This window comes from Stigmatopora nigra, chromosome 7 (assembly GCF_051989575.1).
Source record: "Stigmatopora nigra isolate UIUO_SnigA chromosome 7, RoL_Snig_1.1, whole genome shotgun sequence".
NCBI classification, from domain to species: Eukaryota; Metazoa; Chordata; class Actinopteri; order Syngnathiformes; family Syngnathidae; genus Stigmatopora; species Stigmatopora nigra.
The window spans coordinates 10,748,996-10,775,615 of NC_135514.1; the positions used below are offsets into that span (position 1 = coordinate 10,748,996).

The 26,620-nt window shown below is 40.8% G+C and overlaps 4 protein-coding genes across 8 annotated transcripts in view; 1 reads left to right on the top strand and 3 right to left on the bottom strand.

Annotated features, from left to right (window-relative positions):
• Window positions 1-432: 432 nt before the first annotated feature.
• Window positions 433-10,137, bottom strand: mdc1 (mediator of DNA damage checkpoint 1). 4 transcript variants are annotated; one of them, XM_077720615.1, is made up of 13 exons: window positions 10,090-10,137; window positions 9,591-9,728; window positions 9,061-9,399; window positions 8,755-8,833; window positions 8,021-8,643; window positions 7,617-7,676; window positions 4,545-7,429; window positions 3,845-3,898; window positions 3,582-3,764; window positions 3,377-3,502; window positions 2,212-2,322; window positions 1,966-2,130; window positions 433-1,899 (listed from the first exon to the last, which is right to left on the bottom strand). In XM_077720615.1, exons 1-12 carry the CDS (start codon window positions 10,130-10,132, stop codon window positions 1,978-1,980), a joined length of 4,794 nt encoding a protein of 1,597 aa, XP_077576741.1. In that variant the 5' UTR covers window positions 10,133-10,137; the 3' UTR covers window positions 433-1,899; window positions 1,966-1,977. The 4 variants fall into 4 exon arrangements, with proteins under 4 accessions (XP_077576741.1, XP_077576742.1, XP_077576744.1 ...); XM_077720616.1 differs by having other exon boundaries at window positions 433-2,130; window positions 7,617-7,673; XM_077720618.1 differs by having other exon boundaries at window positions 433-2,130; window positions 4,545-7,381.
• Window positions 10,138-10,611: 474 nt separating this feature from the next.
• tubb5 (tubulin, beta 5) lies at window positions 10,612-17,108 on the bottom strand. The gene is made up of 5 exons (XM_077720621.1): window positions 16,898-17,108; window positions 13,945-14,053; window positions 12,687-12,797; window positions 11,645-11,889; window positions 10,612-11,565 (listed from the first exon to the last, which is right to left on the bottom strand). The coding sequence occupies exons 1-5, from the start codon at window positions 16,952-16,954 to the stop codon at window positions 10,753-10,755; spliced, it is 1,335 nt and encodes a 444-aa protein (XP_077576747.1). The 5' UTR covers window positions 16,955-17,108; the 3' UTR covers window positions 10,612-10,752.
• An 825-nt stretch (window positions 17,109-17,933) lies between these two features.
• flot1b (flotillin 1b) lies at window positions 17,934-23,918 on the top strand. Of its 2 annotated transcripts, none has more exons than XM_077720619.1 (13): window positions 17,934-18,052; window positions 18,502-18,577; window positions 18,904-18,979; window positions 19,424-19,514; window positions 20,324-20,467; window positions 20,532-20,651; window positions 20,989-21,084; window positions 21,271-21,423; window positions 21,490-21,671; window positions 22,039-22,084; window positions 22,169-22,306; window positions 22,389-22,553; window positions 22,626-23,918. In XM_077720619.1, exons 2-13 carry the CDS (start codon window positions 18,535-18,537, stop codon window positions 22,653-22,655), a joined length of 1,284 nt encoding a protein of 427 aa, XP_077576745.1. In that variant the 5' UTR covers window positions 17,934-18,052; window positions 18,502-18,534; the 3' UTR covers window positions 22,656-23,918. The 2 variants fall into 2 exon arrangements, with proteins under 2 accessions (XP_077576745.1, XP_077576746.1); XM_077720620.1 differs by having other exon boundaries at window positions 17,970-18,052; window positions 18,521-18,577.
• Window positions 23,179-26,620, bottom strand: part of ddr1 (discoidin domain receptor tyrosine kinase 1) — a 49,424-nt gene continuing 45,982 nt past the window's right edge. The window contains exons 16-20 of the mRNA XM_077720622.1: window positions 26,428-26,555; window positions 26,144-26,341; window positions 25,814-26,081; window positions 25,475-25,624; window positions 23,179-25,405 (exon numbers count right to left, since the gene is read on the bottom strand). Of these exons, the coding sequence (XP_077576748.1) occupies window positions 25,265-25,405; window positions 25,475-25,624; window positions 25,814-26,081; window positions 26,144-26,341; window positions 26,428-26,555 (885 nt within the window). The 3' untranslated portion in view covers window positions 23,179-25,264. The remainder of the gene's footprint in view (window positions 25,406-25,474; window positions 25,625-25,813; window positions 26,082-26,143; window positions 26,342-26,427; window positions 26,556-26,620) is intronic.

Consider the following 26,620-nt stretch of genomic DNA (forward strand, 5'->3'; position numbering starts at 1 on the left):
TTGGGATATGGGGCCAATTGAGGAAAATGGAAAAATAATTTGGAATTGTGGTATTATAGTGGCAGCACATCATCTGACATGGTCAATAAAAAATGACATGTATTTATCAGGAGAAAAACATTTCAACTCAAATAATTATTTAAAAAGAGAAAATACGAAAATGCAAAAGAAAAAAAGGGAGTGGAATAAAAATATGTAAATGGAATTGAAAAATAACGCTTATAAAAAGAAGTATGGTTATTAACTGGAAAAAAGAAACAATTTCCAAAAAGTGTGTATCGTGTGAATTTTGGCCCAAGAATTTTATGGATTATTCTAATTTTACCTTAAGATGCAAATTTTCATCTACATTTATGAACTCTTCGACCTTTGCCCTCTTGATCCGAAATGTCATCATATCACCTACTACACACACACAAATAGGCAAACAAATCCATAAATCATAAACACTTTATTTGTTCTTGAATTCATTTCAATACACAGAAATACAGAAAGATAAAATATCCCGTTCAAGATATGCGTAAATGTCTTGACACGATATTGTACTTCCCTGTAATAAATAAATGACTTTTCTAAAACTAGATGATGAAAGCATTTTATAAAAATTTATAAAATTGAGACATTCAACACCATTGTCCCCTCTATCAGTAAAGTAATTTTAAAAATTACATCACACTAATTTTTAAACATTTTTTAAACTCTTCTGACTGAAATGTACTTAAGTATAAAAGGTAAAAATACTTTTTGACTGTCACAACTACACTAAGTTGCAAACAAAACAAAACAAATTGGGACACCACTCCCTCTATATATCATAACAGTCTTGCAACAACCACCATATTACAAATGAAAACTTCAATTAAAACATGATCCATAATCTCCTTTAATGGATAAGTGTACTCATAGAGTATGTTTTCTCTCCACATAGAAAAAAAACAAAGCCATTCATGCAAAACTGTCATTCTATTGTAGACAAATATCACAAAGAAATGGCATCCAATATCGTTGAATCCTTTCCTAGATAATATTTTTTTTTATTGGCCCTAATTTTCCTGTTTTGTTCCTCATCCAAAATCATTCCTGAGATAAAAACTGTTCTTTGTTGACATCTTAGTTGTTCACACACTATTCTGTGTCTAAATTACTCAAATATGTCCACTATTTAAGTCATGATTTTTTTCCTAAAACCAGAAATAACTACTAAAGTGAAAAAAAAAACGATACTAGATAGAAAAACACTATTTTCTCCAAATTTTGTTGGCATTCTAAATGAACAACAAGTACATTTAGTGACACAATCATGAGTTGCCATAGCATCCGGGCAGATAAAGCATATAAGATATTGATGACAACTGAAAACACATTCTCAAACGAACTCTTAAAACGAGTATTGCCCGCCTAGTCTTCTCCGGGGAACTAATAGGAGAGGATGAGGGCTTAATGGAACGTTTGACGGTGGTTAATGGAGACGAGAGGACACTCTCCTATGTACATTATCATCCCAATGTATAAAAAGGAAAAGCACACGATCTCTTGTGGTGTTACAAACCCATTCGATCTTTTCATCGATTTGTAGAAGCATTTTTTTTAAAACATTTTACCACACAAATATTTTCCTGCTTTTGCAACAATGCATTTAAGCATCACTAATTTCTCCCAAGCTTATTAAGGGGGAGTTGACATAGATAATGAAGGGGTCATTATACCCATCCGGCACACTTTAAATAAGGCTTGTTTAAAAGGTACTTACTCTAAGCACACGGCAACCAAAGGCGGACGATTGTGGGTTGCGCTCTTTTTTTCTCTCCATGTATACCGATGACAGCCACAAGCACGAGGCGGTAGATAACAATGACTTCTCAATCAATGTCATTCGCCTCTTTCACACGACCTGGAAAACTGGAATATTAATGTAAAAAAAAAAAGGTAGATGAAACAGTGCGAAAGGAATGATTACAATTGTACATTTTCCGTTTTTTAAGGGCCAGACAACTTGTGTGTATCAAAGTCCACTTTGTGTTGCAGGACTCCAGAGATGATGAATTCGGCCGTGACGATTGGGAGTGAAGCCGAAACGGCCCTGCGGCATAGCAGCCAGTCTTCCGGACAGGAAACTACCAAGGTGTAAGGCTGAGGAGGGAAAAGTAGACTTCAAATTGATGGGGGGGGAGGATTCAGTGTACCGTAAAGGCGGACTTGATGAGTTTGCACCTTGTTGGTAGAAGGCATTTTGGGGGCAAATGTTGCTCCACAGCAGGAAATGATGTCTTTCATGAAGACAGGCTCGGGCTGCACGGATTTGGTGACGTGGATCTTGTAGCCCTGGATGAGAGAATGAATGCAATGTGATATCAAATCATTCTAACATTCCTGCGCATAAACGATCGATAAATTGTCGTTGTAAGTGCTTCTTGTGTCTTTGCTGCTTTTTTTTTTTCATTTCAAGATTAGACAATCGTTTAGATGACTCAGCAGTGGAAGCGCATGGGCTCTGTTTACATCCTGCCTTAGCATGGCCTAATGTCTTAGCAGTAGCTAAACAGCCTGTGTCATCATAAAAGCACATTAAATAAAAGGAATAATCAAATTTCATATTGGCCGAGTCAAAAAAAAAAAAAAAAGCGGAAACTGAAACCAATATGTGAACATTTACTGATGCCCTTAAATATAAGATGTACACACCAAAATGTAAAAGGAAACGAAATTTGTAAAATTCCTTAAAAATTGGGATTTCCACTCCAAAAAATGTGTGCGCGTGTGTGTGCGTATGTGTGTGTGTATATGTGTGTGTGTATATGTGTGTGTGTATATGTGTGTATGTGTGTATGTGTGTATGTGTGTATATGTGTATATGTATGTATATGTGTGTATATGTGTATGTGTGTGTATGTGTGTGTATGTGTGTATATGTGTAAATGTATGTGTATGTATATGTATGTGTGTATGTGTACGTGTGTGTGTATGCGTGTGTGTATGCGTGTATATATATATATATATATATATCAGCAACATACTAATTTATTTATTTATGTATGTAGTAATTTATTAACTTATTTATTACCTATGTATTTATGTCTAAAATGTATTTACCTGTATCTGCATTCTCAACCTCTTGCTACTGAGACAATGAAATGTCCCAAATACGGGATGAATGAAGTTATCCAATCCAATGCACAAACATGCTGTCATTTGGATTAATGATAGTTAACCTGAAAACTAAAGTATTTTAGTGGTGTTAAGGGAAGGCAACCCTGAAAAACACTAGCGGTAGCTGCAATGTGGTTCTGTCATTAATGATATTAACCTGGTTGCCACGGGAGATGGGAGAAGAACAGAAACCCTCTTTGTAATAAATGCAATGAATAAGTTTGAGCACCTTAAAGAGAGGCTGTCTGCTGGCTTGCAGCAGAGTTTCCTGAAGACAGAAATTGAAATTCAGCTCCTGCGCTGGATCGTTCAACGAGAAGGCTTCGGGAGCCAGAAAGGTCCCAGCTTTAGCACTCTGTGGGGGAAGAAAGATCCACAATTTATCCAAGCACATGCAAAAAAGTTCTAAAGTCGCTGATCATTTGCTGGCTAACCTTGTGCAGCCATTGTGTGTTGACAATTGGGATTCCTTTGGCCACGGCACACAAGAACTTGACAGTCCTCCGCACCATATCAGTCACCAGACAATTCATGTCTGCGGTGCCTTTAGCCAAAACACCCCCCAGTCGTGTCACTACTTTCTCCCCGTCTTGGTCCACCACCCCTGTGAAGAGCACCTGGACAGGTAACAACCTGGGTTAGTCGGAAATTGGCAGCATAGCGATTTTTTATATGTTATAGTAGCGTATACTCAAACCTTGTAAGAATGGCTGGAATCTCGCGTCTGCCTCTTGCTGATTGGGGTCTGAGGCTATAAAATATGGAGCATGAACACACGTAAGAAATCCTCATTAGATAACCATTCATTAAGATCTTAATCCAATCAAGCATAAATGATGTTGGTGTTGATTTAAAGGACTCTAGTGGGTTAGCAACAGCAAAGAAAAGATGACTGTCAGTGATGAAGACTAAATTGCATTAGCTAGGAAGGCTGAATCAGAATAGAGACAGACAAAAAGCAGCACTCTAGATGACTAATGTTCCGCGCAATATCAACTATCAGCTACTTAACATTCCATTTAGTGGCCACAACTGGGTAAGCCTGCACTTGAATCGGAGCCATTACCCAAGAGCTATGAGAAATGAGGACTATTAAAAGCTAACTATTTGTGGACTACAGAAAGCAAATTTCTGCCATGACCAGGCAATCTTTAGCATCTGAATAATTGAGGATTAACAAGATAATCTGAATCCCGTTAAATCAACTGTTTTGTGTTGTTTTTTTTCATTAGCCCCAGTGCATGTGGACTACAAAAAAATGTTTCAAAACAAAATCCTCATTAGACTATCACTAATTTCGTTCGTATGACTGTTAGGTTATCACTAGACCAAGTGTTCTTCAGAAAAAAATGAACAAAATTCCATCATAGACATTTATTATACATAAAATGGATTACCTGAACACTTACACCAGAATCAGCAGATGTCCCAGGAGATTCTTTAACATTCTTGTCTACCGGAACAAGAGATGCTCTGGTTCTTCTCTTATCTTGAATCGGAGCTGGATTCTCATCTTTCACGTCTACCTCCAACATTTTCTTTCTTCCCACCCCCTTATCTTTGGCCTTTACTTTGTTTGTAGGCGCTACTGGTGCTTCCAAAACTTGACTTTTTCCTTTCCCCCTGATATTTCTTTTAGATGGCGGACCTGTTGAGTTGTTTGCCAGATTTGACGGTTCCTCAACATTTGCTCGCCTCTTCCCCCTGGTGGCCACCACTTGCTTTGATTCTGGCTTGTTGACAGCTTCATGAGAAACCTCAGTGGTGGATACCTCTGTCTTCCTAGTCCTCTTCCCACCTGACGTCGCCTTAGGAGCAGGGTTTGGACTTAATGTAGACTGGATCAAACTGGGCCCAGATTCCTTTTTGCCTTCAATTACTCGTTGTTTGCTTCTACTTCCTCTCGAAGAACTGCTGCAGGACATCTCTGAAGCCAGAGAGTTGGAAGAAGTGGATCTCGACAGTGAACCTAGGGAAGAATCGAGGCTCTTGTCCTGTTCTGAATTATCTGGAAAACCAGAAGGATCAGCTGCTACAGTCCGTTTTCTGGGGATAGACGACGGTCCAGACCGGTTTGAAGTCTTGGAACTTTGACCGCGCCCCTGACTCCGTTGGGTGCTTGATGGGGACATCTCGGAACTAAACGAGTTGGAAGAATTGGAGCGAGATCTGGTCCTCTTAGCAAGGCCTTCATCTAAAACTGCTGTGGACAGACTTTTGACGGTTGTTCTTTTTTCTCTTTGGCTCCTTCTTGGTGGCTTAGGTTTGGACAAATCATTTTGTTGAAGCTCCGTCTTGGCTCCATCGACTTTTTGTCGTTTAGATTTCGTTTCTGGTCTCTCAAGTGTTTCTTCTTCATCTACTGTTTCTGATCTTGAAGTTTCTTCTATTCTTTTACTCTCTACAACTTCATTTTGATGTTTCAGGTCCCTATTTTGGCCTTCAAGATTGCTCTGCTGTCTTGGAGCCTGACTTTCGCTTTGTCGTTTGTCCAATGATTTCTCTTTTTCACTTTGTTGTGACAATGTTTTTGAGTGTGCAGTTTGGCTGGTTCTGAGTTCAGAAGGCTTTTTTTCAGATTTGGGGCTTGGCTTGTCAGAGCTTGGTGACTGACTTTCAACTGCAGAAGTCTTAGAATTGTCCATCTCCCCTGCTCTCATTTCTGGTTGAGATCCTGTGAGCGATTGCGTCTCATCGTCAATTTGCAGCGGTCTGGCTTTTCTTTTCCTTGAGCTGCAGATCAGGATTTCGCTGTCATCTTCATGCAAGTCCATGAGTTGAGTTTCAGCAGAAGACACTTCGGAACTCACAAGCGCTTGAGTCTGTTCTTTTTCATGACCGTGACCGGATCGATTTTCATCATTGTTAGCCGGGGTTTGAACATTAGGATTTCTACAAGTTGAACTGTCTGATGGGGTTTCAAAATTACTGCAGAGGGACTGCGTGTCTTGGAGCTGTCTTGCTTTTCTTTTCTTTGGGAAAATTGGAATGGAGTCTTCCTCGTCATCACTTTCATTTTCAATTGTAGCTAAAGGCTGAGTTGCAGCTATACTAAGAGAATGGGGTGTACTTTTATTGGGTTGGATCTCCTTATCAAGCTGAACTTGACCTTCACGCAACACTGGAATGGGATCTTCGCTGTCAGTTTCCTCATTTTCACTGTTAGCAATTGGCTGGGTTGCCGCTATACTCATAAAATGATTAGCAGCCGAACGCAAAGAACTTGTATTGGCTTGTAGCATGTCTTGAGTCAAATCTTCATCACTGGATTCCTCATTTTCACTTGTAAGCAAAGGTTGTGTGGCAGCTATACTCATTGGAAGGGTTGCAATAACTAAGCTACTGGATTGCTTTTCTTTAAGAAGCTTCGTTTTAATTTCCGAAGAAACTTGTGTTACATTTTTGCTGTCACTTGCCGCAGTTTCACTTGTAGACACGGGCTGTGTTGCACTGACACTCAAAGACTTCTTACAAGCAGCCAAACCATGAGAAAACAAATTGGATTGTACATTTTCTTCAAGCAAGACAGAACCATCATCATCATCATCACTTTCTTCAGTTTCACTCACAGCCATGGGCTGGGTTGCAGCAAAACTAATCAGCTGACGATTAGCAGAACCACGAGAGCTCGTATCGGATTGCATTTCTTTATCAAGTTGTTCTTGTTCTCTTCTCAAATCTGTTTCTTGAAGTATCTGGTTTTGTTGCAAAAAGGCAACAGAAGGTTTCTTAGTAGTCAGGAGGTCAATTGCAGGATTTTTGGGCAAATCAAAAGGTTGGGTCTCTTCCTCTGTTTCTTCTTCAGATTCACCACAAGACTCTGAAACATAGGCCTGTGTTTCTTCTAAAGCCAGAACAACGTGCCGATTACTTTTCAAAATCCCTACACTTATTTTAGGCGATTTGAAGGACTGGCTGGTCTCTTCTTTTAAATCGTTCCCGAGGGATGTTGTTTCTACACTTGAGGTATTGGAAAACATTTGGGTTTCAGCTTCAGCCAACATGCCAAAGGCCTGGGTGCCCTCACTCGGCAGAGCTTGAGCCTCACTTTGAAGGTTGCTGGTGTCAGATAATGCTTGCTGGAAAGACGCTCCAATAACGGGCAATTCGGATGTTTCGTGATCTAAGGCCGACATTAGGCTGACATTATTGAGGCTACTACCGTTCTGCTCTGGGGTCTGAGGGACGAAGTACTGTGTATCAGCGACAACCATATCTTCTTCCTCTGGGATGTCTAAACTTGAAAACAATAGAACAGATCCCTTATTCCTGCTGAAACCATCTTCGGAACGGAAAGAGAGAAAAAAGTGTGTTTTAGCATTGTTTTGCTAATAGGCAGAACAAAGTTAGCATGTTTGTATGCCATGTTGTCAGTAAATAAATAATCGCAAATTTAGCGATTTAAGTATGCCAACTTTAGTGGCACGATTTAATGGTGCTTATAATAAAATAAGAGTTTCAGATCTTACCTTTCAATGGACCGAGTGAAGAATTAAAGAAGACTTGGGTATCCATCTCGTCCATTCCTCCTTTTCAACAACCAATGCAAGGAGGAAATAACAGTATTTATTATTCAAACATAAATAAGAGTGTTCCTATAACATTCTTATCTATAAACACAAACAAGAAATGAAGATTTATGGTTCGACTAAAAAAAAAATCAAATAGTACACCTACAAATATAGATCCGTTTTGTACCTTGTCATACTAAGATAGCGAGAAATACAATGTAAATTTTGTAATTATAGCTAGCCGATCGAAAGGCAACAAAAAAATACATATACTACATACTCGGATTCCCGTCTATAGCCAAAACTATTCACTAAACCTGCACCAAATAATGTGTTTATTTGCATTTTACTATGACAGTTACCTGAAAGAGGCACAGGGGTAGAGAAATTCTCTTGCTGTTTTTTCATCCCTTTAAAATGTATTGGATTTTTTCCCTCTTCCACATCAGTATCACTGTCCTGCTCAGTAGAGGGCACACTAGACTTGCAGTCCAATTGAGCAGCTGTAGCGGTGATACCATGAGCAACTGAAGAGGGTGTGGTTGCAACAGGTGAAAACTGAGGAGGTTCTCTCATCATCACATTGCTGTTATTTGATCCAGTAGTTGAATCCCTGACATTGAGATGTGTAGAACAACCGGGGGTCTGGTTTTCAACAAACCCTGACATGTCCCTAATCGAATTCAGCTTGGAAGGTGTCTCATCCATGCTGGTGCTGTAAGCCTCTTCATCCACATCTGTGTCACTGTCTAGCTGGAAGTCATCCAGCAGCACTGGTGTAGCCTTATCAGCTATTTTAGCACTGGGTGACATGTCACGGAATTCGTCGCCCGCCTTGGGCTGTAAAGATGTGGACACGCCGTCCCCCATTGCGTCGTCTTCGTCATCTACATCCGTATCACTGTCCATGTGAAAGCAGGCAGCTTTTGGCTTCTGGTCTAGCGCTGGTTCCGCCTCGCCACCGTCCTCCTCCATGTCAATGTCACTGTCCATGTTAAATTTAGAGATGGCATGTGTGGCAACAAATAGATCATTAACAGAGTGACAAATTTCTGCGGTATCTGATATCAAGATTAAAAAAATATGTAAAACATACCTTTCTGGGACTATTTTGTTTGTCGGAGTCGAAAATGTTGAAGAGAATTGACTGGTTTGATGGGTTTCAGACTCAGATCCTGTAAATATCCATTGAAATGACAACAAATCAAGAAAATGAATGTGTGACTACAATACAATTTATCTTGCATGCCATTGTTATATGAATCCTTCATTTTTTTGGATGTTTGATATTCAAATCCACAGCTGTGCACCATTAATGTTAATAAATTGCTATATGATATATTAATTTCGACACATTTCCGAAGTCTACTGGGAGTCCTGTAGGATGAAATCATGAACATACCTTTAAGCTGGCACTTGACCTCTGCGTGCCCTGACCCCTCACGTGTGATCTTACGTGTGACGAAGTGACACGGGATGTCGGCCATTAAAAGGTGGTCCCCCTCGTTCAGTGAGTAACGGACATTAGGGGTCAGTTTTAGGCGGCCTTTGCGGGTGCCGTTCATGCTACCCAAGTCCCAAACCAAAGCTTCCATATCCACTCCTCTACGCGATCCTCGTCGCCGGTGTACAGAGATGGCGATGGTGGCGTGCTGTTTGGAAACGGAGGGTGCCATCAGCGGAAGCGTGCAGATGGAAACGTCACGGCCAAGTATGTTATCCCCAATAAAAAGAGGAAATTCTGTGTGGACAGGAAGAGCATTGAGAGTCTAACATTCACATAAATGGGGATTTTATTTTTTTAATTGGGTAACTAAAGTGCTAGTGTATTTGTTATTGGATTTAGAGTACTTAAAACACTGTGCATACTACATTTAGCATTTTACACATCTAATTTCTGAAAAGATAGCTCCATATGGCTATGTTTCTTACCTCTTTCAGGAACGTGGTCATTTTTTAAGATGCACAGTTTGGCTAAAGGTTCCTTAGCCTCTTTCGCTTTCTCTTCTTCATTTGTTTCCTCATCTGACTCGAAGAAGGAGTCGTTAATGACTTGTGTGGCTTCCATTCCTTGCCAAAAACAATGATTATGCCACTCACATTAAAAAAAACCCTCTTAAATCTGCCTCTTAGCACATGACATCAAAGCATGAGTCCGTTAGCATACCAAACTCTGCCTCTCAGTCTATTTGATAACGCAAAGAAAGTGCAAAATTGGAGATCGAGTTTGAAACTTTAACATGCACGATGAAATGTTTACATCGTAGTATTGTTACGTTAATGTGAACGTGTTTTCATTGCGTAATATACATAACAGTATCCGATGCGTTTAAGCACCATCGTTGCTACTATTAGCAGACACTTTTATAATTTAAACATAAATCCGACCCTCCAATTTATGTATAATGTAATTTCGAGAAAATAAATGTACCTCGTACGCCTGACTCCAGTCGATCGCTAGATGAACAATACATGTCACTTTTCCGGGTCACACCCACTAAAATGTATGAAAACCTACTGCGATTGGTCAGAAGGGCAAGGATTCATATACATACACTCAACACCTATTGGCCGTTTTCACTTCATGTTCTCTGATTGGATCATCCTCACGAATCAGACAGCAAATGTTTGGCGCCGTATTTCTCTTAAAGTGAACTGATTTCATTAAAAAATACATTCAGAGTCAGAATATGGGACCAAAATCCTTGGGATCTGGACTGGAGTGGTCTCCAAGGACAGCCAGAAGATTTGTAAACGCTTCTTTGCCTAAACCGTATTACTGCTGTCAAAGCAGAATGTAGTAGATATTATCATGTGGTTTAATACTTATTTTCCTGGGTCATTGCCACTGGAAACTGTGCCTGTGAACGGAAACCAGTTTTTCCTCCCTCGTGTTCGCAAAATTTGCTGCGCGAAACGTTTTATGCATTTTCAGCAATGAAATAAAGACACATTTCACATTTGACAGATTTTATTGAAGATGAATGACACGGGACACTAAGACGGTCTAAAAGAATCGGTTTCTAGCATAGCTGACTATGTGGTCTCCTCGGTTTCACATGTAGTTGGCCCCTTTGACTTTCTCGTTACTCTTTTAGGCATCTTCCTCGGCGTCCTCCTCAAACTCGCCCTCCTCCTCGGCCGTGGCGTCCTGGTACTGCTGGTATTCGGACACCAGGTCGTTCATGTTGCTCTCGGCCTCCGTGAACTCCATCTCATCCATACCTTCGCCCGTGTACCAATGCAAGAAGGCCTTACGACGGAACATGGCGGTGAATTGCTCGGAGATACGCTTGAACAACTCTTGAATGGCCGTGCTGTTGCCGATGAATGTGACGGCCATCTTGAGGCCGCGAGGTGGAATGTCACACACGGCCGTCTTCACATTGTTGGGGATCCATTCGACGAAGTAGCTGCTGTTCTTGTTCTGCACGTTGAGCATCTGTTCGTCCACTTCTTTCATGGACATGCGGCCGCGGAAGACGGCGGCCACGGTCAGGTAGCGACCGTGCCGTGGGTCGCACGCCGCCATCATGTTTTTAGCGTCGAAAACTTGCTGCGTTAGCTCGGGGACGGTGAGGGCTCGGTACTGCTGGCTTCCGCGACTGGTTAGCGGGGCGAAGCCAGGCATGAAGAAGTGAAGACGGGGGAAAGGCACCATGTTGACGGCTAGCTTGCGCAAGTCGGCGTTGAGCTGACCGGGGAAACGCAGGCAGGTGGTGACGCCGCTCATGGTGGCCGAGACCAGGTGGTTGAGGTCTCCGTACGTAGGTGTGGTTAGCTTCAGAGTACGGAAGCAGATGTCGTAGAGTGCCTCGTTGTCAATGCAGTAGGTTTCGTCCGTGTTCTCCACAAGTTGGTGGACGGACAGAGTAGCGTTGTAGGGCTCCACCACTGTGTCAGACACCTAAACGTGCAGAAATAAGAGTTTGAATGAAGATAGAGTCCTTCATTTCAATGCTATTCATGCTAATCTTTGGTCTCACCTTTGGGGAAGGCACCACACTGAAGGTATTCATGATCCTATCAGGGTATTCCTCTCGGATCTTGCTGATGAGCAGTGTTCCCATCCCCGAGCCGGTTCCGCCACCCAGGGAGTGAGTAAGCTGGAAGCCCTGCAGGCAGTCGCAGCTCTCAGACTCCTTGCGCACAACATCCAGAACCGAGTCCACCAGTTCAGCACCCTCGGTGTAGTGACCCTTGGCCCAGTTGTTGCCAGCGCCGCTCTGACCTACACGACGACATGGTTTACAAATTATTAGGCAGTCAACAGTCTTGGGATGTAATGATGACAAATTGTTTTTTTTAATACTCTACTTATTGGGTAAGAAAAGACTCTTGAAGTAGGTCTGGGTAGAATACACATTTTAATGAGACCTACTTCACTCTAATGGAAACTGATATATGTCAAACATGATTGGTCAAGGTATTAAAATATGAAAATCCGGAATTTCTCGACCTGTGATGATAGAGAAAATGCTTAAACAACAAAAAATTACAAGTCAAGCCGATAGGTGGCATCAGTTATACCCATGCGCATGGTAATTAGTCTTAATTATGTCATGGAGAAAGGCCTGTCAATCACGGATAGTCACATTTGATTGTCAAAAATATAGCCAACATTGATAAAGTATCTACCCCAAATCCAAAAAGCTTTTAATTGACTTTTTCCAACTAATTCTCATGAATAAATTAATATTTTACTTCAGTACATTGCTGGGCCAATATAATAACAGTAAGAAATATTTAAAAATATTAATCAGAATTGATACTTAGTAACATACACTGGATTATAATGCTAGTATCCAGTTTTGGGAAAAACTAAATATTTTAACTGAATCTCATAGTCCAAAAATACAGTCAAATCACTCGAATTTAAATGCATTTTTTTAAAACCTCCACAAATGACAGGCAGATTATTTTTTTTTAAACTCAAGCGGCTTACAAGTGATTAAGGTCTAATGTTTGCAAGCAACCTTAATTTATTCGACTTAAAAATAATCTGTTAGCCTTTATCAACACACCCACCAAAGACAAAATTGTCAGGTCTGAAGATCTGTCCAAAAGGTCCAGACCTCACGGAATCCATGGTACCTGGCTCCAAATCCACCAAGATGGCGCGTGGAACATATTTGCCTCCTGCAGCAGGAAGACGAAAGAGTGAAAGAGTTGGGAGGCCCACACATAGACAGAGATTGAAAAAACAGCTCAGTAATGGAACACAAAACAGAGCAGAATAGAAAAACACAGACACAAAAGAAAGCTAAAGCCCCCCCAAATCACTCCTCTCTCCCCCATGCTGGGTTTCCTCCCACTGGCCTCAATCGGGAACAGCAGATCCCCCCTTTAAACGCACATATTTTAGCCTACATTCAACACTGACTGGATTAGTTTTTTTTTACATCAACTTGAGCCAAAGTAAACCTATTTTTCTGTTATTACAAGTTAAACAATAGCCAAGTAAAACTGTTTGGAGAGGAATTTGAAAGGCTTAACGGTAGAATATTAACATTTTGTAATTGTTTCATTCAAATATTTCCAAGAAATCACATTACTTGAGTGCTATTCTTAGTTCAGGAACTCGTCAAAAAAATAGCTGTCAAAAGGTCAATAAAAAATGTAATAAAATCAGTCTTGTTTTTTTGAGACACGTGAAACAAAATGAAGATTGAAATAGAAATCCTTGCTCACAATAAATGAGTGCATGTTTGAATTTAAGTGAAATTTGTTGGCTTGAATTCATGGAAAACCAGATTACACGCTCATATGATCAGGTGTGTGTATATTTTTTAATCAACTCCTGTCTGTCTGTTTAAACCCTGTGTGTCTGCCAGTCTTCATCGGATCGTCTGCATTAAGCTATGTTGCCATGCCATGTTTTAAGACCCTAATTTCCCCATTTCTTCCATTTTAGCTTTGATTTTATTATTTATTTCTAAGTCCTTGTTGTTTTCTTGATTGATATTTTTTCTGTTATTACAAGTTATACGATAGCCAATTAAAACTGTTTGGGGAGGAATTTGCAAAGCTCAAAGGTAGAATATTAACATTTTGTAATTGATTCATTCAAATATTTCTAGGAAATCACATTACCACCCATTATTACTCGGGTGCTATAACACGGACTATTAACTGGACTTTAAAGCACTTCAACAAAGTTCTAATAACATGAAATGCAAAGTACAGATATTAACATTTTAACATTTAACGTCTATCACTGTCAGAGAAGTAATTCATTCACTATGTACTCCCGCTTTCATTGATTTTTTTTGTTCTCCTATATAACCTGAGGCCTCGTTGTAGTAGACGCTGATCCTATCCAGCTGGAGGTCACTATCTCCGTGGTAGGTCCCGGTTGGGTCGATGCCATGCTCATCGCTGATCACTTCCCAGAACTGCAAACACACACACAATCACATGACTGTTGCTAAGTGCAAGTACAACAAGCAATTCTGTTCAAGTCACATAAGGGGGAGGACAGTGGGGGCTTTTGGATGAAAAAAACAAGAGTTTGCACATTTGCAAAGGGAGATTTGTGTAGTCAAATGGCGGATTATGCAGTGGTGATGACCAACTGATGACCGAGCACTTCTTTCACATTAAAAGAAGACAAAGAAACTACTCATCTGCCTTCGAACTAAAAATAAATCTTCATCTATAAAGCCTGTGTTTGTTTCCATGCTGGCCATCTTTCCCTTTAAAAAAAAGATCACCCTCGTGTGATTTAAATCCTGTCGAGTGAGTGGAACTGTTGATGCAAGCAAGTTGTTACTTCCAAGACAGCTTTTCTTCTGTCGTGTGGTCTCATTTTTTTTCGTTTAGTTTTTTTTGCATTGCAAGCAGGATTTAGGATCATCTAGCTAAGCGGGTCACAGTATTTTAAGAGATTGGGGTGTCATCTGTGCACTAAAAACCCCCTAAAAGTGACCTTAATATGAGTGGAACAGTGAAGGGCATGACAATGGACGGTGAGAGAATGAGGACAGCAATGACGCCACACCCTGACCCACTTGAGCTATGCTCAGCAATCGTGTCAATCTCAAAGCCCTGCGATGGACGTCACCCGGTCAGGCTGAGAAATATGACAACGAGGCAGAATATGACAGCAAATTCACTCATTTTTTAATAAGCATCAGGCAGAGGACAGCCAAAATTGATGGTCAGCCAATCACAGGGCTTTAGGGGAATCGACAACCATTCACATTGGGGCAATTTACAGTGTTAAACTTGTTAGCTTAGCATCCATGTTTTTGGGAGAAAACCGGAGTACCCGGAGAAAACCCAAGTAAACTGGGGGAGAAAATGCGAATTCCGCAGGAGGAGGGCTGGACATGGGATTGAACTGTCGATTTTAGAACTGTGAGGCCAAAATGTTTAATACTTGGCCACTGGGTCGCCATGACAGTAGATGGAAGTGTAAAATTGATGGTGTTCTATCAATGGAGGGTTAAATTAGATTTGGGAATGACTTCATCCTGTTTGGATGCAATGAGCATCAGCTGTTTTCTTCATTCCTTCCCCCACCACTGACTTAATGCGGTTAAGGGAGGAACTACCAAGATGGATGACAAAGGCAGGACTTTTTTTTTTAACAAAAAGGAGAACATTTTCAGAAAATCATAGGACTGAACTTAATAAATATTTTTTCTTGTGAATTTACAAAAGAGATATGATTGACAGGCCTTTGTGGTGTCTGTCGCGGTCAATTACAGCTGAAAAGTTGATGCAAGGAAATAAGGATTATAAAGAAATAGCAACAAAATTCTACAATTTTCATATTATTTCATCTTTTTTTAATGGGAGGGCAAACCTATTGTTCAGCATAAATCAGAATAAATTACATCTATAAATTAAAATCAAAAAGCCATTAGATTTCAGTTTAAGTCAGCTGTGGAAATGATTTCTCTTTTATTAAACAACATTATTGGTATTATTCTTAACAAATTCTAATTTCATTGGCATTAGCATTAAAGGTTAAACATGTATTTATCTCTTATTTAAGCAAATTATTTTATTGCTTTTAACATATAATTTAGAAAAAACTGGAGGAATATATATATATATATATATATATATATATATATATATATATATATATATATATATATATATATATATATATATATATATATATATATATATATATATATATATATATATATATATATATATATATATATATATATATATATATATATATATATATATATATATATATATATATATATATATATATATATATATATATATATATATATATATATATATATATATATATATATATATATATATACTTGATAAAAATTTGTACAAAAGTACTACATATAGACAATTTAATTTCAGAAAAAAATCAGGAAAATACCAAAGTAATATTTTTAAAAATGATAATTTCCTGCCAATGACAACGATAACTGTCAAATTTATTTAAACTGGCAGGATTGTCTTATCTATCGTTCATTCGCCCTCCCTTGAAAAAGGCACAAAAAAAGATGCTGCCAGGGAAGAAAAGACTGCAATCCCATAAAGCAGATGTGTGGCCCTCAAACCCAGTGATGTCATATTCTACTCCACTACACATTGTCCCCCAAAAATCAACCAAAAAAAACCAAACCCACAATTAACCCTCATTGAATCAACTGACAAAACCCCCGAACAAAACCCCCCATCAACTAATAACCAATTTTCAAGCCATTTCTTTCCTGCTTTGTCTCCCAAATGGCACCCTGCCACGCCCATACTACACAGCAGCTGACTGTCGGAACCATCTGCTGCAGGCATCGAACCCCCAAAAAACAATCGATGGCGGGTATTGATTAATCGTAGAAGTAGGAAAAGCTGGAAAAAATACACTGGCGCCCTATGCTGTGGGGTATTTAAATGAGAGGGAGACAAAGAGAGCCCCTCCTTTAGTATTTGCATTCTTTTCAGGCAGATAGACAAAGCATGGATGTAGAGGCAGTCGAGCCACTGAACAAGTGTGGCGTTATTCCCAGGAATCCGAGGTTCCACACCCACCAGGCACCCACCATGACACCGCATTGCACAATGACATTATTCCACCAAAAGCCACCCTTCCCATCTCACCCCAATGCGAAGCAACAGTATTTTTTTTTACATCCAAACCATTTGTTTTGTTGGGCGAGCCCTTTGTTTGTCAATCACATGTGCAGGAATCAAACAGATTTTTTCAACTTGAATAGAAAATGGCCACTTGTTTGAAGATGTTTTTTTTTTCTTACCTTAGCGCCGATTTGGTTGCCGCACTGGCCGGCTTGGAGGTGCACGATCTCCCTCATGGTGGATTTGGAAAAAAGGTAGAAAGGGGAGTTTCTTGGATGAGCTGAGCTGAGACGAGAAGAGACGAAGAGAGGCGGCTGGACAATGGCTTTATAATGCTGGAGGGGCTCCAGGGAAAGGCAGGGTGGGATGATGATAATGATGCGGAGGAGGAGGAGGATGGGGAGGAAGAGGAGGAGGAGGGGGCGTGGTTTTCATGGTAGAGAGGGTTTGACTGGTTGGGAATTGGTGGGGTTTGCTGCATGGGGGCCCTGCAGTGAGGCAGGAGGGGCCCGGCAAGCCCCAGCTGCAGAGATGGCTGGGAGTGGTGGCCAGATAAAAGAAGCAGACAGATGATTTCAACCACCAGACATGCGTTCGTTCATTCGGAAAAGAAGCTTAATCGCTAGGATCGAGATTCATTCAATCTGTGATATAGGTTAGGTATTCAAAAGGAAAAATTCCCCCCACCCTGGATATTATTTAACTTATTGCATGTTATCGACAGCCATACATGTTTAATTCATTTATAGTGGGAGGAGCTAATGCTGATGTTTGAGTGCCATTGACAGTGGTAGACGTCCAAATTTTGACCTGGAGTCATTTATTCATTTTCTGTCCCGCTTATCCTGAGTAAACAAATTCAGTCACACCAAGTATAAATTAGCAGGATGTAGAGCACTGTCAATGGCACTGAAATATGACCATTCACGAACACCTTATAAATAAATAAATGTATAAAATGATGTTAGAAATACAATCGATAATTAAAACAAATATGAGTTTTTTATCACCAAAAGTACTTGTTCACCCTGTACAAGGTCAAAAGATGTTAACCTTTGAGTACCAGCCCACTATAGTTACTCCTGTTGCTGAAAGGGTTAACTCATTTACTGTAGTTAGTACATACATTGCTATTCCAGTATGGCGACGTCACGATTTCATAAAGTGTAGCGTCCATTCTATCCACTAGGGGGAAGACAAAGTCAAATGATTGAATGGGCGTGGCCACTTGGCACTTCCGGTCTGGAAGACATTTTTGTCGTTTCGAGGATAAACGGCAAACAATTTACTCGAGGTGCCTCAACGCGAATAAAACACCGTCCTGTCAAGCATCAGTAAGTGAAATATTCGAAAGACGACTTATTATTCATATGCCTTTATAATGCGGTAAAAGAAATAAGATCGTTGTCGTATTTTGGAACCGTTAAGCTTCTCGGAATGTGCTCGTTGGGGCGTCGAAAAGGGGGCGAAGGGGTGGAGTATATTATGCCTGATTAAAACCAGCCACTGGTGTTTAAATGATATATAAAAATATTTAAAACTGACACAAAAGGCTTTTGAATAGTTGTATTATTATTATAACGTATTGATCTTCGTGTGGTTTGAAGATGTATACTTTGGTCGTGTGGGCGCGGCGCAGCTGAGCACTCAAGTAATTAAATCGATGAATGTCCAGTATGGCAAAAATGTCCCCATTAAAGACCACTAGACTTTATTCTTTCTTAAAACGATGAAAAATATATTCTGAAGAAAACCCTGTTTTGTGTTTGTTTGCTCTAATTAGATTGACGTGTCTTTTCAAGCAAAAACTGCAAAAATGTTTTACACGTGTGGACCCAATGAAGCCATGGTCGTCTCCGGTAAGTTGTCTTTATAACCTTTTTTTAAATACGTTTTTTTTCTCCTTAAATTTGAACTAGGTTTGTAACATTTTATTTCTTGATTAGAAAACCCTCACTTTTTAGGATTATTTGAGCATTGAAGCAACCTGTCACCGCTTAATTACACCAAACAACTGTCATTACAATTGTATCATATGATTATGATGATCACATGACCAGAAAACGTCACACAACAGTAATTTAAATTTAGCAAGGATATCCTGCAACAAGTAACATTTTTTTGCAGATGGTTATACATTAGTAAATGTCATGTTTACATTGCTCACCCTTCTGGTTCCCCGCAGGCTTTGGGCGCTCTCCTCCTTTAATGATTGCTGGAGGACGGGTTTTTGTTATCCCGTGTATTCAGCAAATCCAGAGGTGAGGGTGCCATCCTTCCATTTTGTCCATCATTTTTTGTCATTGCAACTAGAAGAAGAGTCGAAAAAGCTGTCCCTGGTCTTGTTGGGTATCACAGGCCCAAGGGAGGGGCTGATAATTGATTTACTCCTCCCTGGCTCTGCCTGGCTTGTATAGTACCACAACCCTGTTATTACATTATTTTTTCGTTGTCTTGCAATTTCCATTGAACCTTTCACGGCCGATTTAGTTTAGCATTTTTTCCCCGTGTCATTTCGGTTACCATGACGAGGTGAGGGGCTACTACAAGGCCAGAAGTGACGCCCCTATTTAAATTAGTGTCTTGACTCGCAAGTTCAATATTCTGTTAAACCGCATTTGCAGTCAACATAGGATTTTTTTTTTAATTATCTTGACAAATAATATTGAAATGGGCTCCTGATTTTTGTTTTACGTCATTTTTAGGATCACTCTTAACACGCTGACTCTAAATGTGAAGAGTGACAAAGTGTACACCCGACATGGTGTCCCCATTTCTGTGACAGGCATCGCTCAGGTAACATTTGAGACTATATTTTGACACATTTTCATTTGGATAAGGCAGGGGTGGGCAAACCAGTGCTTGTGGGCTTCTGTGGTTACATATAGATTTGGAATATGATTCAAATGATGCTTACAATATACTCGCTAATCCATTTTTCCCATAGAAAATAACTAGATCCAAATGAATCTATTCCCACCCTCTGGAAAAAAACACCAAAAACAGCATATTACAATGGAAAAACATTTATTTGTTCTAATTCACCACATAATCACAAGGTAACAAATACCTATCTAGTGGTAATGATTTTAAATACTTATGACACAATATTCAGTACAGATTTACAGAAAAAAAGGACGAGAGGGTTTTGGAAAAATGTAACAAGGTCGTAACAGAAACTTTAAATTTAACTTAAATGATTTAGATTACAAAACACACTAAAAAATAAGTAGTATTCTTACATTACACTGAATCTAATCCTTCTTGTGCGGTAACTGAGTAAAATATGTTAATGTAGTCCACCATGGCGTTTGAGTTGGAACTGCTTGATTCTCCATGTCTCAGAACCCAGTGTTTGTTTCGTCCAGTTCGTTTTTTTAAATTCTTAAACCAGCCATGACTTGCTTTGAAGGGTTTTAAGCTGACTTATTTTGGCAGATTGTCGACATTTGCTAAGTAAGGATTTTTTTTCTAGTAAATTTGTCAAAACCCTAGGAAAGTGGGATTTTGCACACCGAAATAAAGGAACATTTTCAATTTGTGCCAGAATCAAGGTACACCTAAAAGGAATACCATTGTGGGTCTAAGACGTTTCTATCTCTCAGGTGAAAATCCAAGGGCAGAACAAAGAGATGTTAGCCACCGCCTGCCAAATGTTTATGGGCAAATCAGAGGCTGAAATCGCCCATATCGCCCTGGAGACGCTGGAGGGTCACCAGAGAGCTATCATTGCTCACCTCACCGTAGAGGTGAGGCGGACTCTTACATAGCGGTCCTGACGTGGGACTAAAACCCTGGTCTGACACATCGCAGGAGATCTACCAGGACCGCAAGAAGTTCTCCGAGCAGGTTTTTAAGGTGGCCTCTTCGGATCTTGTCAACATGGGGATCGGTGTGGTCAGCTACACCCTCAAGGATGTCCATGATGATCAGGTGGAGTAAAGCTATGTTTGCAAAAAGTGTGCTGCAGGTTGGGAAACACTTGGGCAGAGGGAGGGGCTTATTTCTATAGCTGCCATTAATGGTGCTAGGGATCCAATTCATATTCATCAATCTATACCTGTATGACTGACAGCATCCCATACTTGTCAACTTTTTTCCATTTTTTTATAGGGGTTTTTGATCGGGCCTTTTTTTTTAATTTGTTTTTTTGTAAATTGCTTAATAAGGGGAATTGCTATTATTAATAAGGGGGAGCAATTGGCCGAAGTTGACAGGTATGGCATCCTCAATATTGGGAACGGGTGAATAAGCAAAGTATCATTTTCAGGATTACCTCCACTCACTGGGCAAAGCCAGGACAGCTCAAGTGCAAAAGGATGCCAGGATCGGAGAGGCGCAGTACAAGCGAGACGCCGTCATCAGGGTAAGATTGGAAACGTTTTTTGCTTTTTGGGACATTTTCAAACATCTGAACAGCGGTCTCAAATCTGAGAACAAAAAAAAAAAAAAAGAGTAAATTCCCAAATTAAAACTAACCAAATTAGAAAAACTGAAAAATAGGTCAAGTAAATCAAACCAGAATATAACAAAAAATGTCTAACCTTTGTAGGAAGCCCAAGCGATGCAGGAGAAGGTCTCAGCCCAGTACAAGAACGAAATCGAGATGGCCAAATCCCAGCGGGACTACGAATTGAAGAAGTCGGCTTACGACATGGAGGTCAACACCAAGAAGGCGGAGTCAGAAATGGCCTATCAGCTTCAGGTATGTCCACTCCTCTCAATTTCCCTGACAGCAACCTAACCTAGCATTAACTTGGCCCTTTCACAGGTGGCTAAGACCAAGCAGAGCATCGAGGAGGAGAAGATGCAAGTGCAGGTGGTGGAGCGCAGCCAGCAGATCATGCTGCAGGAGCAGGAAATCATCCGCAAGGAGAAGGAGCTGGAGGCCAAGGTCAAGAAGCCTGCTGAGGCCGAGAAGTATCGTCTGGAGAGGCTGGCAGAGGCCCAGCGGTAAAGTCCAAATGTCATGATTCTCGCTTGAATTCTAAGTTTGGCGACTAATCTGCTTGACACTGATGGTGCTAGACAAGTAACTTATTTGGACAGGCGGGGAATGGTCGCATTGGGATTCGCAATGTATTGGAGCCAAATTGACAAACAAGTAGCAATTGGTGTTAAAAAAAAATGGGTAAGGATTTGGGAGGTGCACCAAACGCTAACATCGAAAAATGCAATCGAATTGGATCTGATCCACCCAAGATAGTGTTAATTGTCTCTAATAGGCACAATTCAAGTTGACATTTTCAGCATTTTGGCTATTTTCAAAGACATTCATCAGCAATATAGTCTCCCTAATGAGTGTCTTTCTTCCCAACAGCCTCCAGCTCATCATGGAGGCCGAGGCAGAAGCCGAGTCTATCAGAGTGCGTCCCTCAACCCCCTCACCGACCTCATTGTCTTACCTTGCCAAAGACTTGTGCTTTCATTTTCATTGACCATCCATGCAGATGAAGGGCGAGGCGGAGGCTTTCGCGCTGGAAGCCAAAGGTCGCGCTGAGGCCGAGCAGATGTCCAAGAAGGCTGAAGCCTTCAAGCAGTATGGAGAAGGCGCCATGGTGGATATGCTGCTGGAGAAGCTGCCTCTGGTCAGTTCTCGCTCCGAGCGGTCGCCAATCTCGGGGCACTCGACCCCACGTCCGCCCTTCTGACTGTCTTTCTGTCCCGTAGATGGCCGAGGAGATCAGCAAGCCGCTGTCGTCAGCTCAAAAGGTCACCATGGTTTCCAGCGGCGGTGCAGATATCGGCGCCGCCAAGCTGGCTAATGAGGTTCTGGAGATCATGACCCGCGTGCCCTCCGCCGTGGAGCAACTCACCGGGGTGGCCATCTCTCAGGTACACACACACACACATCACCTACAACACCACGCGGGGAGTTTCTAACTCGACGTTGCCGTTCATGCGCAGGTCGGGAACACGTCCCTCCGCGTGCATTAAAGACGACGCAGCGCCCCGATGACCACGCTCGTGACACCGACCCCTATCCCCACGCGTGCATGTGAACCTTTCATCATATTTCGGTCAAGCTTCGGGCCACAGAAAGTTTGCGTATCGGAGGATATCGTCTCGACAGCGTGTTTCGTGTTTATCGCCCGCTCCATGTATGCTGTATTAAGTCAATGAAATAGAATGCAAAGTGAGCTTATGTAGTGACTATCGTTAACACTCGGCTGAACTGCGAAAGTGTGGGAGGGCCTCGCTCAAAGGAATGTTGTTTTAAAAAGGCGTAATATTAAGGGATTGCTGACAAAATTTCGAAAAAGTAGTGATTTCCCTAATATTCTAAACATTTATTAGATTAATATAAAATGAAGAAATAAATTTAATGACTGGAAGAATTTGAAAACAGTGACAAAGTTATAGTTTTTAAAATTTGCCTTTTTTAACTGATCAGATTTTAAAGTTAAATTATTCCTTTCCATTCATTATAAATGTAATTCTTTCCTCACTTTAAATCAGATTTTTAACACATGCACCTTTTAGACTAGTTATATTCTCTTTGGTTAAAGATTAAGATAAAAACATTACTAATATAGCCTCTAAAATTTTTGCCTTCATTTTCCCAGTTCTATTTTAATATAATCAAACATATATACGATAATCTTCCTGCCATCTCACAATCAAGATTGTCTGTCAAATAAACACTTAGTATATAAAGTAAAATGTACCTAAACAATTCGGTCAATTGGTGTTAAAGGCATAAAAATGAGTACAGTTGGAAAAGGAAAAACGAGTGCACGTTTTAGCTACGAAAAGCAAACGAAAGTGTTTCGTATAGGGATAATGTTACTAACCAATACGTGCTGGTTCCCCGACTAATCGTCCACGTTTCGAATGAAGCTGTCGTAGTTTGTTTTTTGTACATTTTATTTACTAACCACCCAAAGCCGAATGCACGCGTCATACCGCCAAGTGCCTGCTATCTTAAATATCGTTCAAATTCTTTATCAAACCTCAGAGCTTGTGTGTTCAGGTAAGAAATGTTCTATATTGGACTTGGGTTGTCAAACATTTCCACCAATGAAAATTGTTAGAATTTTACAACCCGAGCAAGCCATAATACTGACAACGACGGATGCCTCTTGTTTTCATTGTAACCCTTTTTAAATGTCTTTCTGTCTCTAAACGTGTGTTGTATTGTTAAATGTTTAACATTTATCTGTTATCACAGGAAATTCTACTATAAAGTAACAATTCCAATGCTTTTGTTATATATATTTTTCATTTTTTTGTAAAGCGGTTAACTTTGATTGAAACGTCTACAAAAATAACCAGCACAACAGATGACAACAGTCAAGGTAGCAAGCGTTTCTACAGAAGCCTCCAAATAGAGAAAATTCCATATTAGTACAGAAAATACACGATTTGTATTTATAATATGTACAAACTAAACAAATCACGTACTATAAAAATACAAGTTTAGTTAAACTACAGTGTATCGAAAAGGACTCAAACGGCAGTATACTTACCGCCATTTGGCGATTGGTAAACAAAAAGGTACATTCCGTGATGCTTTGGGGTAGTAGATGTCCAATCAGTTCCCTCCCACATTAAATATAATTTGAGTGAGTAAAAGTGCAGGAGCTGAGGCCTTTTAGCTATTTTAAAAAGACTACAATTCCTCAACACTCGCATGTGCTTGCTTGGCATTCAGTCCCTTTTCCGTGTAAAATTAGCAAAATTATTTTACACAGCACGTGCTAGCATAGAGGCATTCTACTCAATATTTTTCTACATGAAAAACTAAATTACTGGTCGAGCTAGTAGTCCTAGCCTAAATTAATTTAAACTATTTTTTAACATGATCAATTTAGACTATCAAGGAAGTAAAGTCATATTTTACATGCGAAATTGGATACATTTTCAATGACATTTTTTTACTTTAATCCAGTTGCTGTTATCATGGACATTAAAAGGTATAATTCCAATTAGCTTTTGGTCAAAATGTACCATTATGTCAAGTTTTCTGTTTCCCCATCTTTCAACAATTAATCTTAGCGATATCTGTCACGAATACAGACCAGTTTGGTCTTTCTTTCGCTTTGCTTCAACTAGATTTTGGGCAGAACTGAAATGCGTACCACGTTTTGGAATTAAGAGTTTGCATGCGCGACAATCGACAAACCACCCCCCTCGATCGGGATAAAAACTTGATCGGAATGTGCTCGATCGAGTCCAAATACTCTAAACAGGGTGTGCGCGCAAAGTATTCTTATTCCAATCAGCTTTTTGGGTGTTCCTGTAAACGTAGCCGCCCACCTAAAAGGTCCAGATAAAAGCGTACGCTAACCGGCATTGACTAAGCTTCTTAAAGTGGAAATATCAACTTCCTGTCCTCGTATAGAAAAGAAGAAAAGGCTCCTAATGCAGAAGGCACCCGCCACCACAATTACGCTAAAAAAAACGTAGCTCAGCCCCACATCTATACTATGTCAAACTCGGTTACTGGGGTGTGAGAATTTAACTGAGCCAGCAGTGTCTCAGCAGCCCCCATCCACCAAAAAAGTACAAAAGATCACCAAAAGTGTGGAAAAAAACGGCGCATATCACACCATGTTCATGGCGTCCTCGGTGAGGAAGGCGTGGATGTGGCCGAAGGACGGTCGGAGTTTGCAGTCGCGGTTCCAGCAGCTCAACATGAGCTCGTAGAGACCCTGAGGACACACGGCGGGCTTTCCCAGGTACACCTGCGGGGTCATCAGAGGGTGAGTGGAGGAGAGATTGATATGGACGGCAAAGGGGTGGGGGGAGGCTACCTGTCTGCCGTGGTCCCTAAAGAACTCGCCGGCGTTGTCGATGACTTGTTCGTCCGTCAGGTTGGAGTATGGCTGCTCTTGGCACACGCTCAGCATCTCCCACAGCGTCACGCCGAACGCCCACACGTCACTGGCCGTCGTGAACTTGCCCTGAGCAAACAAACAAATTCAGAAACTATAGTATAGTAATACCTTGACATAGTGTCCCAACATACAACAAGAAACTTGAGATACGAGGAAAAGTCTGTAAAGTGACAAATTTGACATGGGAGCATATGCACTAGTCGCTGACATGTACTAATTAAGTCGGCATTTAAAGGGATAGGCTGTCTACTTTACCATAAGAATGCACTCCCAGGCCATCCATCGAATGGGCAGCACAGCTCGGCCTTGGATCCTGTAGTAGTCTCCGGCATACAGATTGCGACTCATGCCAAAGTCCGCAATCTTAATGTGGCGCTCTCCGCCGGGGTCGTCTTCGCCATCGCCCTTGTCGCCGCCCACCAGGCAGTTGCGCGTGGCCAGGTCGCGGTGCACAAAGTTGAGTGAGGACAGGAACTTCATTCCTGATGCGATCTGGCCGGCCATGGAAATGAGAGCTGGGTAGCTGAAGAAAAAAATATATAATTTAAAAGACATTTTTTTTCTGTGTGTGGTTTTTGAGACTACCTGATGGTAGGCGTGGTATGTGAAGGCCCGCTTTTGTCCAGCAGGACACGCTGGGACAAATACTGGTTGAGGTCCCCGCACTCCATGTACTCGGTGACCATACAGAGGGGGTCACTGCTCACGCAAACGCCCAGTAGACGGATGATGTTGGGGTCCTTAAGACGGGAAAGGATCTTGACTTCCTTAAGAAAGTCGTTCCTAACAGTCGGAAGCAAAATTGGTAAACAACATTGAAAAATGTCACAAATCAGGAGAGAATTGTAGAAATGTGATGGTATGCAAACCTAGCATTTTTAGACGCGTCAGGTCGTAAAATCTTGACCGCTACCAGTAGAGGGCGACCTTTTCGTACGTTAAAAGGGAAGTCCAAGTTGGGAAGGTCCTGTGGGTTCTCGATTTCACATAGGTGCACCTTTCAGCAAAACAATGGAGAGATTGTTAGCTATTTTGGGGTCAATCACACTGACTGCCATAGTG